Genomic DNA, 13,240 nt, shown 5'->3' on the forward strand with positions numbered 1-13,240 from the left:
TTGTCACTTGGGCCTTTGGGTTGATGAATTTGGGGTCTATGAAGGATTGGTGGATAGCTAACACTTGTGCCCCCGTGTCTCTCCACGCAGTAACCTTCTTTCCGCCCACTCTCAAATTTTCCCTTCGCTCCAAGGGTATTTGAGAGGCATCTGGGCTTGGGGATCTTTTGTGTGATGGTGGTGTAATGAACTGCACTCGGATGGCGTTCTTTGGACAGTTGGCCTTGATGTGTCCCGGTTCATTACACTTAAAGCATCTTCCATCTGATGGGTCACTGGGCCGAGGTGAGTTTCTGGAGACTGGTGAGGTGGAAGAATACTGTGTCTGTGGCTTTACTTGGGTTGTAGGTGGGGTTTTTGGCTGCCCTCGGTTGTAGGGTTTATGGTCGGTGTGCCCTCTGGGGTATTCGTTCCCCTTGACAGTAGCTTTCTTGCTTTCTGCCACTTCCATCCATCTGGCTCCAATCTCCCCCGCCTTAGCGAGATTTTTGGGTTTTCCATCTTGTATGTACCGTGTTATGTCCTCAGGAACACCATCCAAGAACTGCTCCATTTGTATGAGGAGGTGCAGTTCTTCCAAGGATTTAACATTGTGTCCTGATATCCAGGCCTCATAATTTTTCCCAACGTAGTAGGCGTGTTTGGGAAATGACACATCTGGTTTCCACTTTTGGGTTCTGAAACGCCGACGGGCATGATCCCCATATCATAAACCTAGTCCCAGATTTGAAAAAGTCTTGTTTCCTGATTGGTCCTCTGGTCAGGTGTTTCAGATTACTTCTTTCCAGGTGTAAGAGACATTAACCCTTAGCTATCAGTTTATGACAGCTGGGTTGAGGAATATTGAACCTCCCCCCCCCCAACACCCGCAGAACACCAAAACATCAGATTATACATTTTCCTTGGTTTTATACATGCAATAATTCAGCTCCCTTTATGCTCTGAATAGTGTACTTGTGGCTTTACTCATTCTTTCATTCTTAACTGTTCCTATTATAAATACAAACCCACTTCAACTTTTCTTAGTTGTGTTCACATCATACTATCATATGTAGCTACACCTTTTGGTTATGTGTCTTATCTTGTGAAAAGTCTGGGTTTAGAGTACTGTGAAGCAAAGCTGACTATGGTTCAAGTGAGAGGAGAATCATATCCTAATAAGAGGTATCTTAGTTTATTAGACATCATTTGATTTATGATTGTGGAAGTAGTTCTTTACATTTTTGTTTTGGCTTGTCAGTTTTTTAACTGTGAAAACTTTCTTGCAACAATGGATTATTTCTTTAGAGCAGCATTTCCCAAACTTGGGGTGCCGCTTGTGTAGGGAAAGCCCCTGGCGGGCTGGGCTGGTTTGTTTACCTGCCCCGTCCACAAGTCTGGCCGATCACGGCACCCAATGGCCGCGGTTCACTGCTCCGGGCCAATGGGAGCTGCTGGAAGTGGCACAGGCCGAGAGACGTACAGACCGCCGCTTCCAGCAGCTCCTATTGGCCTGGAGCAATGAACTGCGGCCAGTGGGAGCCACAATCGGCTGGACCTACGGATGGGGCAGGTAAACAAACCGACCTGGCCTGCCAGGGGCTTTCCCTACACAAGCGGCATCCCAAGTTTGGGAAACTCTGCTTTAGAGGGACAGTTACCCTCTTCACCAAAATTAAAATGCTTCAAAATGTTGAGAAAAATCTACATGCTAAATGGTTCTGGTGGTAAGCTAACTAAACACTTTTTACCTTTCAGGTTGAAAATTAGCTGCAATATATATGATGATATACTTCCCCTTATATCTGAGAACCGAACTGAGCCATGAGAATGTCATCTCTTCATGCTCCTTGTCCTCACCACTCTCTCATCCAAGGTGGGGAGAGTCTAAGTTGTTTCTGAATCTGAGTTTTCCCATGAGATATCACATTGTCATGGCTAGTATATTTTCTAAATCACGTTTAAACTGCGAGGTGGTGCTTTCAATCCACAAATTCTATTAAAGATTGAGTCTGCTTTTAGTAGACAGAGGGAGCCTTAATTATGAAATAAGAAGAAGAAATTGGAATGGGTCAGAGTACTTGTTCAGAAAGTACTGCAGAACCCTTTATTTTAATGCAAACGAGGGTAGCCATGTGTTTGCTTTATATTCTTGTCACATTCCCATCTGCTTTTGAAGGTATGTTCTGATGCTTGCCACTTGCTAGAAAGAAATACTAACATTCATTTTTCAAATGGGTGAATATAGCAAAAATAATGTAAAGTGAATATTTTCAGTTGTATAATATGTTCAGCACATGAAGCTAAAGTAGATCCTGTAGCTGGTTTTAACCTAAGTTTTCAAAAAGTATTTCAAAATTTGTCCTACAAATATTTTAAAATAATAAATATTATCTATTTATTATCTGAGAAATATCATAACACAATAATAGAGGTTGAACAGATGTACCATTAAATACAAATACTAGAATTAGGCAGTTGTAAGAATAGTTTTTAAAAAATGCCTCGGCCTGGAGTGTACATTTTGCTGGCAGTACTACTGTAGCAAGGCACTAATCAGCTAAGTACCATAATCCTCCTTATAGGGTAAATTCTTACTTGACCTCCAGCTATATACAGCACATGATAACAGTATTAAACTATAGCCCTCCTCTCATACTCTCAACAGCTTCCCCACTGGGTCAACTCTCTGTCTTGAATTATTAGTATTAGTTTTGTTTTATACACTGTACCTTTTTCTAGATGCCTTATGTCTTGTAATTGTATTTTGGAGGGAAAAGGATAGTAAAGAAATATCCAGCAAGTTGTATCTACTAATTAAGAGACTGTTCATATGATTACACTGAAGCTAGAAGGATTAAATGAAAGTGCTAGTCAGCACAGAAATTGATGTATTCTCATGATCATGATGCTTCCTACTTTCCAGATGTGCAGTGGCTGATCAGAAGGTAATGCCAGGAAGAAAGGTGCTGATATGCTTTGTGAAAACAATATATTATGCTCAGTATTTGTTGTCATTTTGGGGGAAATTAGGAAAATATTTCTTATTTTAAACAGAAGATTTATTTCAGGGATTGGAAGATAATGTACTGAGCATTAGGCACAGGAGTATAGCCTTTGTGTCTTTAGCAAGGTCTCAGACCCTTGCTGATTTTTTAATTCAGTATTTTAACTTGAATGACATTATCTGCAGCTTATATAATTTCCTTGCATTTGTTTTAATTGTAGTTTATGCAAACTTTTGGAATTCTACTATTAATATTAGTGTTTTTCTGTATCTCAAATGCCATTTCTTAATAGTTCAGTACATAGTTTGTGGACATCCTTCCTTTTTATTCATGTGATGTCCTTTACATTGAGCACTTAATTATTATTTAGCTCATCTTTTATTTTACTAGTATATTTTAATTGGTAGAAGGCCTCATTCTTCTCCCACTGATTGCAATCGGAGCAGGATTGAACCTAATCATTACAATGTGCATTGTGATTAGTTAATTTAGTAAAGGAATTTAGCATTTTAGTATTATATTCAACGTTAAATAAATTGTTTTCTGGAAAAAGCAGGTCAACTACAGTTCATAGAGCTATAAAACATAGAAATCAGTAACTTTGAAAATGTTTGCAAATAACTAAAAACCAAATAAAAGTTCTGGAATATTTTACCTGTCTTATGAGGGGTAGGTATTCATCTGTGAAGCTGACTAAAAAGACTATGAGATCAAAGTATCGAAACTATTAATTTGTCTGTTATTATGTTCATAGTTATTTGCTACAGTGAATTCACAAATGTGTGTGTGTGTGTGTGATTTCCAGTTTCTTTCTAAATCATAGTAAATTAGTGAACTTTCAAATAAAACCAAGTATATAATTTGGGGCTACAGTTCAAAATTATTACATGATCTTCAAAGAGGACATTTTATAAACTTAATGTTTCATAACTATAAAAATAATTCTGCTCATTTGTTGAGGCTAATTCTGTTTATATTTCTCTAAGTTAAATAGTTAAGCATTGATAATATTTGTTGTAAATATCAGTCACAATAAAATGATTACAGCATCTTTCATTATCAGTATCATTTTCCCACATGCAATGCTCTTGATGAAATAAAGAAAAATATTATTTTTGTACTTGAAAATTGTGATTTTTAAACGAAGGAATCATAGATTAGAAGCTTTGCAGACAAACAAAGGAGTGTCTAAAGTCATTTTGGTTCTTTAACTTAAAATGGCAGAATATTTTATTATTTTGGTTGCACAAAGCTTCTCTTTCTCAGTTTAGCCAGTTTCCTACGCAAGTTAAATTATCCTAGAATCAGTGGTATTGTGGAATAAACATGTATTGGATGCTGCATTTTTTTATAAGGTGTATATTATTTCACAATGAAAGTCCAGATTGTTTTGTATATCTCTGCAACCGCATCATGTTCAAAATGAGGTTATCAGTGATAAATGTCATTATGTTAATGATTTTGTTACCACAAATGTCCTTTCACTCTGTTAATACCAGATTGAGCCCATAGTGAGTGTTTTTCTCTATTCCAGTTAAAGCTAACACAGATCAGCAACTGCAGTGTGATTTTTTTCATGCTTCAGTAAATTTTATAACCTTCATTGCAGACTTAGCTCCGTATTGCCTCAAAATTCTTAGATAGAAAGCATTACGTTGGTGCAAGGTATTGTTATAAAATGTGATTTGTAAAGAGATAATTGAATTGAGAAATTAAGTGATATTTCAGATAAATTTTGTTTAGTGATTTGCTTACACAGTTCAATGCTGGACCAACTGCAGCACTGTCTATTCAAAGGACTATTAGTTAAAGTAGCCTGTAAAATGAATATATTTGTTGTGTATCACTATAGGCTGCTGAATTGACTCAGCACAAAAAACACATGGTCAGCTGTATGTGTCCCATTTCCCAGTGGAGTGAGAAACCAAATAAAAAGCACAGATATAGGAAAGATTCCGTGCAATATAGCACTGTACAGTATGTAAGAATTGGAAAAAGGGAGGTCTGGGGTGAAAGTGAAAGTACCAGTAGTTTAAATCATTTTTACAGGAAGAGGTTAATATTCTCAATAAGCTGGAGCAATATCTGTTTTTGAAATGTTTGCAAATGGTTGCTTATGTAGAATATGATTCAGCAATACTGTGTAAGGAACATTATGTACACAGAATGAGAAAATGACTGAAATTAATACAGATACAGCTTTTGTAACACTTACAAAACAACTACAATTTGGCTGGATTCATTACTATGGAAAAGAAAATACAAGGAAATATTTTGATAAAAGAATCTCCTTGTAGAAGCACAGAAAAGACCCTGGATATTTCAGCCTGATCTCCTGCACTCTGCAGGATTCTCTCTCTTTAGGTCCAAAATCTGTAGTGTTTTGAGCATTCAGCTTCTACTCTCATTTGCACTTGAGGATTCCATACCCTACATAGGAGAATAATTAAAATCAGGGGGAACACAAGAATAGACCATTAATTTCTGTGGAGTCATTCCTACTGCAGCCAGTGGCCCCAGTGCCTCACTTGCCAAGTCCATGCAATGCTCAGCCCCTGCCTTCTAGCTCACCCTCCTCATCTCTGATAGGTGACACAGGCTGCTGGAAGTGGGCGAGTCTGGCCAAGTGCCCTGGGGGTAGCCCTGGTGCAAGAGCTGTCCTACGGTTAACCCACTGACCACTCAAGTTAGGCCCCACCAGCTCTCCATCAAGATAAGGGGGGCAGTGTGGGGCCAAAACTTAGTGGCATTACAACCTGGTTCACCGGGGTTGCAGCACTGCTCAGGTTTGGCCCCACAGCCACTCTGACATGATGCAAAGCCAAACCTGAGCAGTGCTGCAACCCCATGTGTACCATGTTGCAATACCACTCACTCAGTTTTAACCCTGCCACCCCCCATGTTGACAGAGGGCCAGCAGGGCTAAACATGAGTGGGCAGTAGGATGGCCTACCCTACTTCTCTTTCCTGATACGGATGTACTGCGCATACACATGCAAGTGCCACTGATTAGCACTTCGTCACTTGGGCCCAAATGTCTTATGCATCCTTTCAGGATCAAAACGTGCAAGGTCCTGAATCTCTCCAGCTCAGGTCCAGGCCCCTTTTTTTTTTGCACATCTCTAAAGGATGGTTTCTCAGCTACTTCTTTACAACTTACTGGAGGTTGGAACCTAAGCATTTTTGAAAATCCCACTAGGTGCCTGTCTTTATCTTTAAGCACCTAGATACCTTTAAAATGTGTTCCTTAAAACCTATATGCATTGGAACCATTCTTAAGCAATCTCTCAAAGGAACCGAAATATTGGCAACCAAATAAAAGTGATCATCTCATAAAGGAGGAGCAAAATTTGCTCCATATATTTGAGGATTTTCTGGGGTGGTCTCTTACAAGTAATTGCATAATACCCTGTATCTTGTACAGCTTTCCTTGTAGATTTCCAGGGGAAACTGGAGGGAACTAGATGCATGCATTGCTTCTAAAGTGTCTAGTTTGTCACTCTGAGGATTACAATAGTGCCAACTTTTGTGATTTTTGTCATGATTCTAGTGAAATTTTTTTCCCTTATTCATGGCCACCATCTCCTATGATGTCCATGGGGCTGAAGCCTGCAAGATGGCCACCATTTCCCTACAGCCTACAATAAAACCTGCCAAGAGTGATCACTCATGGGAGTTAGCAGAAGCAGTCACTTGTAAGAGGATGTCTCTCTTAAAAGGTATAGTATTGTCACCCTTACTTCTGCGCTGCTGCTGCTGCTGGTGGAACTGCCTTCAGAGCTGGGTGGCTGGAGAGCGGCAGCTACTGGCTCTGCCCAGCTCTGAAGAGAGTAAGAAAATGTGGTCTCTGGTCATAGATGACAGGTGGTTGCTCTTCACAATTTCTTCACAGTTAAATTATAGGGTGGAAAGTTCTATGGCCTTTGCAAGTAGTCATTTGGGACAGGTAGTTTCTTTTCAGAGGTTGTTACTAAGACAAGTTTTACTGTAACTGAATGTGGAAGTGAGGCTGTCCTTAATAAAGATGGCTGCTGCCTCCTGTTTTCAGTGAGATTGAAGCATGCCCATAAGCAAAATGGTGCCATTCTATGGTTCAAGAGGCTGAACAGGACACAGGGACTGTGTTAGGGTTGCCAACCTTCCAGGATTGTCCTGGAATCTCCAGGAATTAAAGATTAATCTTTCATCACATGACATAATCTTTAAACTTCCAGGAATACATCCAGCCAAAATTGGCAACCCTAGTGGGGAGCAGCAGGTAGTAGGACATTGTGAAAGGCAGATGAGGATTTTGAGGAGGAGCAGGGCACTGGGGGGAGCAGGAGGAAGATTTGGGGGTTGCAGGAGAATGGGATGCAGAGGAATGTGGGGGCAGGAGGGAAGCTGAGAGGGTGCAATGATGGGGGTGGGAGACGGAGGGCACAGAATGGCAGTTCCCTCAGCCTGATGGTAGTGGTGGGCAAGGAGAATCCCTCTGAGCAGCCAGTGGAAGGCAGTGTTGCCAGTTCTCACAAACTGATTATGAGTCATGGGAGTTTATTGCCTGAAGGAGAAACTTTCACAATACCACAGTTTCCAGGGCTGTGCACAAGGCCAGAAATCTGTATGAGCCTTGTGACTAAGGACACAGACCTGCTCTGCCACTGAGCCCTGAGCCTTATAACACAGAAAGGCAGTAGAAGGCATGAGAAGGGGTGACCAGAGAAGTGGTTTTCCTTGATAGCCCAGCTACAGAAGTCTTTGGACAGTAGGAAGCAGAGAAGATTGCTGCTGAGTTAAAATGGTAATAGGGAAACTGTCATCCATTTCCTATCTCAGGGATGAGGATAAGGTAAATGATGTCACCATCTGGGCAGCCAAGGAGAGGTGTATAATTTCAACCTGAAATTATCACCCATGTTGATAGAGGAATTGAGGGGAGTTAAAAAGTAAAAAAGACCAACTAAAACCACAATTTAAAAAAAATCTTACAGTTTTTGAGGTGCTGACCTAATTTTTGATCTCTTGAGGTTGGCAATGCTGATGATAAAATAATACTGAGCAGGTACAGTTTTCATATTACTTCAAAGTAACTCATTTGTGTACGGAAAATATATTTTGAAAACATGTAAGTAAATTTGTTTTGTACATATTGCATATTCGTCAATGCTCATTATTATCAATGTTCTCCTCTGGTTGCATGCTCATTTATACAGTGTTGAAATGGCATTTTCTCTTTACCAAAACAATGGCACCTGTGATTAAAAAAAAACCTAGTTTTTCTAATGCTAGGAACAGAAATAATCTGTCCCAAGAAATTCCTTTTAATTCTTTATAGATACTAAGCATAATTTGTCAGATCTATAACACTGAAATATTTATATCTTTGAAAATCCTGAAAAAATAATCTTTTTACAACAATAAACATACACACAAAACCCCTAACAAGGTAAATCCATCATCTTTCTAATTCTGTTACATTATGTATGATGCAAACATTTTTACATTGATTATTAAAATTATATTTGTTTCTCAGTAATTTGGTTTGTAGGAAATGAAGAGCAAACTTTTTGGTAATCATAACTAGACTATGCAACTAGGCAATTAATTATTGTATTTGTGAATAGATGACTATAGTCCAGGCTAAACCAAGTATTTCTTTTTATGTTTAGCTATGCAATAACATCTCACCTGTGTGAAAACTGTAAGCCTGTGTAGATAAATGTAGTGCCCAACTGTTATTTTTACATGGGTTACAAGCATAACTTTTTCAACACTTCCTGTAGTGTATGTAGTACAAAATAAGATGATAACCAATGAATTGAGCTGTATGATGGTCTGAACACACAACTGGGAGCTAGAGAGTGCTGAGCACAATTTCTGAATGTGATATAGATATCCTTTATACTGCAGTATTGGTGAATTGCAAGGGATTTTTGAGTGTATTCACTTTTTTAAATTTAATGGAAACTTATCTCAGCCTATTTTGGTGTGGGGATGGGAATCAAGTAAATTGACTGTTTGAGCAGAGGAGGTCAGATTACAGCTGAGCTATTTGAATTTCTATGGTACTAGTGATGTCACTACCTTACTGTAAACAAGTTTTCCCCCGATATGAAGGTAAGGATGGGACGCACAGCTAAATGTCTTAGATCTGGCGGAAAAAAAGGGAAAGCTTTAAAAACATGTTAGTGTGAATTAATAGCAAACATATGTGAAGGTTGTTAGGATTTTTTTCTTTACAGTTCATCTTTAATCTGTTTCAGCTTTCACATCTGGAAAATTGGGATAATATTTATGTAATGTGCCTCACATACATGTTTAAATATAATATTTGTGAAGTACTTGGAAGTTGAAAAATACTATATATATGTTTATTTATTTTTATTAATTAAAAGGAGCAGAAATCAAGCTGCCTGTGCTCACTTTACAATCAAATGGTGACCTTTTCAAAACGTGTTAATTTTCAGAAAAATTACCACAAAGATTGCCTTTTTGACCTGATAGTTGGATGTTGCACATCAGAATTATTGACACATTCTCAAGGCCATATTAGCTTTGAATGTGCCAGTGTACTTCTGTAAGTAATGGGGGAGCAAAATGAAGGATTTTTATAAGACACCTTAAAAGTAGTTACTGCAAAGAATGGATTAGATGGAAGTTCATAATGATCAGTGGGAATTAGCTTGTAATCTAAAAATAACAACAGATATATAAGGTGGTGTTGTAGCCATATTGGTCCCAGGATATTAGAGAGATAAGGTGTGATTCCACCCTGAGAGAGGAAAAGTCACAGGGCTAGGCACCTGTTTGGGTTCACTGTGAGACCAAGAAGGGATCAAAGATTATGAATGGTAGGAGGGAAAACAGCAAAATAAAGACAATGGACTTCAAGAATGCAGGCTTTAGCAAATTCAAAGACTTGGTAGGAAAGATCCCCTAGGAAGCAAGTCCAAGGGAAAAAAAGGGTTCAGGAGAAGTGATAATTTTTTTAGAGCAACATTATTAAGGGCACAAGAGCAAACTATGCCTATGAATAGGAAAGATAGGAAGTATAGTAAGACACTGCCCTGGCTTAACCCAAAGATCCTCGATGACCTGAAACTCAGAAAAGAATCATACAAGAAATGGAAACTAGTTCAAATTAGAAAGGATGAATATAAAAAAATAACACCGTGCACGGAGTGATAAAATTTAAAAGACCAAAGCACAAAATGAGATTAAACTAGTTAGGGACATAAAGGGTAACAAGAAAGCATTTTCTGAATATATGGGAAGCAAGAGGAAGACCAGGGACAGGGTAGGCCCATTACTAAATGAGGATGTAAAGACAGTAACAGAAAACACAGTGATGACCGAAGTTTTAAATGCCTTTTTTTGTTTCATTTTCACCTAAAAAATTATGATTGATCGGATGACTAACATAGAGAACATCAGTGTAAATGGGGTAGGATCTGAAGCTAAAATAGGGAAGGAACAAGTTAAGAATTTCTAAGACAAGTTAAATGGGCAGGGCTTGATGAAATACATCCCAGAATACTTAAGGAACTTGCTGATGAGATCCCTAAGCATTAGCAGTTATCTTTGAGAACTTATGGAGGATGGGAGACATAACTGGGGACTGGAAAAGGGCAAATACAGTACCTATCTTTAAAAGGGAGAATAAGGACAACCCAGGGAATTATGGACCAGTCAGCTTAACTTTGGTACCCAGAAAGATAATGGAGTGAATATGCAAACAATCAATTTGTAAGCACCTAGAAGAAAATAAGGTAATAAATAAGAGTCAACATGGATTTGTCAAGAACAAATCATGTCAAGCCAACCCAATATCCTTCTTTGACAGGGTAACAAGCCTTGTGGATAGCGGAGAATTGGTAGATATGGTATATCTTGACTTTAGTAAGGCTTTTGATACTACCTCTCACAACCTTCTCATAAACTAGATAAATATAGCCTAGATGAACCTACCATAAAAGTGGGTGCACGACTGGCTGGAAAACCACACTCAGAGAGTAGTTATCAATTGATCACAATCAAGTTGGAAGGGCATATTTAGTGGGTCCTATAGGGATCAGTTCTGGGTCTGATTCTATTCAATATTTTCATAAATGATTTGGATAATGGCCTAGAGAGTATACTTGTAACGTTTTCAGACAATATCAAGCTAGGAGGGATTGCAAGCACTTTGAAAGACAGGATTAAAATTCAAATTATCCTGACAAACTGGAGAAATGGTCCGAAATAAATAGGATGAAGTTCACTAAGGAAAAATAAAAAATACTGTAGTAGGAAAGGAATAATTGTACAAATATGAAACAGGAAATGATCATGTAGGAAGGATTATTGCAGAAAAGGATGTGGGGATTAGAGTGGATCACAAACTACGTATGGGTCAACAACATAATACTGTTGCAAAAAAAGCAAACATAATTCTGGGATGTATTAGCAGGAGTGGCATAAGTAAGACACAAGAAGTAATTCTTCCATGCAACTCAACACTAATAAGGCCTCAGTTAGAGTATTATGTCCAGTTATGGGCACCACAGTTCAGTAAAGTTGTGGATAAATTGGAGAAACTCCAGAAGAGAGCAACAAAAATGATTAAAGGTCTAGAAAACATGGCCTACAAGGAAAGATTGGGAAAAAATGAATTTCTTTAGACTGGAGAAGAGAAGACTGAGTGGGGACAAAACAGTCTTCAGGTACATAAAAGGTTGCTAAACAGAGGAGGGTAATAAATTGTTTTTCTTTACCCCTGAGGACAGAACAAGAAGTAATGAGCTTAAATTTCAGAAAGGGAGATTTAGGTTAACTATTAGAAGAAATCCTAACTGTAAGAGTAGTTGAACAGTAGAACAAATTACCGAGGCAGGTGTGAAATCTCATTGGCTTGAAATTTACACCAGGAAATATAGAAGTTTGTAAAATGGTTACGCTATAGAAGTGGTGTAAGTACTTACATTCTATTTTTAAAATGTTTAATTATTACAACATTAACATTTTTCTTCGTAACATTTTTGGCTTCAGTGAATTATGAACCTTCAATAAATACACAACGTGGCATACTCTCATTAAGTTTCTTCAAAAAATAAAAGTAAATAAAAGAGGTGCAAGCATACTTGCAATCAGAAAAGAAATCAGTGGAATGATTGTGTTTGAATCTGCTGACCACAGTACCTTCTAAATCCATTTAAAGTAACAGATATATTTATGCTATTGGAAGTATCAACAGAATTTTCTTACCTGTTGTTTGTCTTTGTTTACTTAGGAAAAGAAGCCCATCAGTATCGAGAGATCAGAATAGAAGATACGACCAAAGAGACGAGAGAGACGAATATTCACAGTATGCTACATCAGACAGTGCAATGCCAAGGTCACCATCAGATTATACTGATAGGCGATCACAGCATGGGTCTCAGCTGTATGAAGAACCTGAACTTGGTGACTACAGAGATTCTAACAGAAGAAGTCACAGACGTTCCAAGGAGTGTTCTGTAGAGGAAGATGAATTGCAGAACAGAGAGGACTATGAGAGGCAGAGGCGAGAAGAGGAGTACCAGGCACGATACCGAAGTGATCCTAATTTGGCTCGTTATCCTGTCAAACCACAACCATATGAGGAACAAATGCGTATCCATGCTGAAGTATCCCGAGCACGCCATGAACGAAGACACAGTGATGTCTCGTTGGCAAACACTGAACTGGAGGAGTCCCGGATATCTATGCTGAGGATGGAACGACCGTCAAGGCAAAGATCTATATCTGAGCGCAGAGCTGCCATGGAAAACCAACGTTCATATTCTGTGGAAAGAACTCGAGAGGCTCAGGGACCAAGTCCCAACCGTCAAAGGACAACAAATCATAGCCCTCCAACACCTAGGAGGAGTCCAATTCCTTTCGATAGGCCAGACATGAGGCGCACTGATTCATTAAGGAAACAGCACCATTTGGATCCCAGTTCTGCTGTACGGAAAACAAAACGTGAAAAAATGGAAACCATGTTAAGGAATGATTCACTCAGCTCAGATCAGTCTGAGTCAGTCAGACCTCCACCACCAAAGCCACACAAAACAAAAAAGGGAAGTAAAATGCGTCAGGTTTCATTGAGCAGCTCAGAAGAAGAATTGGCTTCTACTCCAGAATATACGAGCTGTGATGATGTAGAGATTGAAAGTGAAAGTGTTAGTGAAAAAGGTAAGACTTAATTTTTTTTTTACTATTTCAATATTTAATATGGATCATTGTTTATTCCATTGTATTTTATCTTATTT

At 38.6% G+C, this 13,240-nt stretch overlaps 1 protein-coding gene across 39 annotated transcripts in view; it reads left to right on the forward strand.

Moving 5' to 3' along the window:
* Nucleotides 1–13,240, forward strand: part of RIMS2 (regulating synaptic membrane exocytosis 2) — an 884,385-nt gene that overhangs the window by 398,948 nt on the left and 472,197 nt on the right. For 38 of the 39 annotated variants that reach the window (XR_003999196.1, XR_003999198.1, XR_003999197.1 and 35 more), the window contains one exon: nucleotides 12,238–13,163. Coding sequence is in view for 36 of the 39 variants with exons in the window: in XM_030553644.1 (XP_030409504.1) it covers nucleotides 12,238–13,163 (926 nt within the window). In the remaining 3 variants the exon portion in view is untranslated. Of the gene's footprint in view, nucleotides 1–6,666; nucleotides 6,707–12,237; nucleotides 13,164–13,240 lie in introns of those variants that run through there. The other variant, XM_030553669.1, reaches the window with a different exon arrangement.

This window comes from Gopherus evgoodei, chromosome 2 (genome assembly GCF_007399415.2).
Source record: "Gopherus evgoodei ecotype Sinaloan lineage chromosome 2, rGopEvg1_v1.p, whole genome shotgun sequence".
Taxonomy (NCBI): domain Eukaryota; kingdom Metazoa; phylum Chordata; order Testudines; family Testudinidae; genus Gopherus; species Gopherus evgoodei.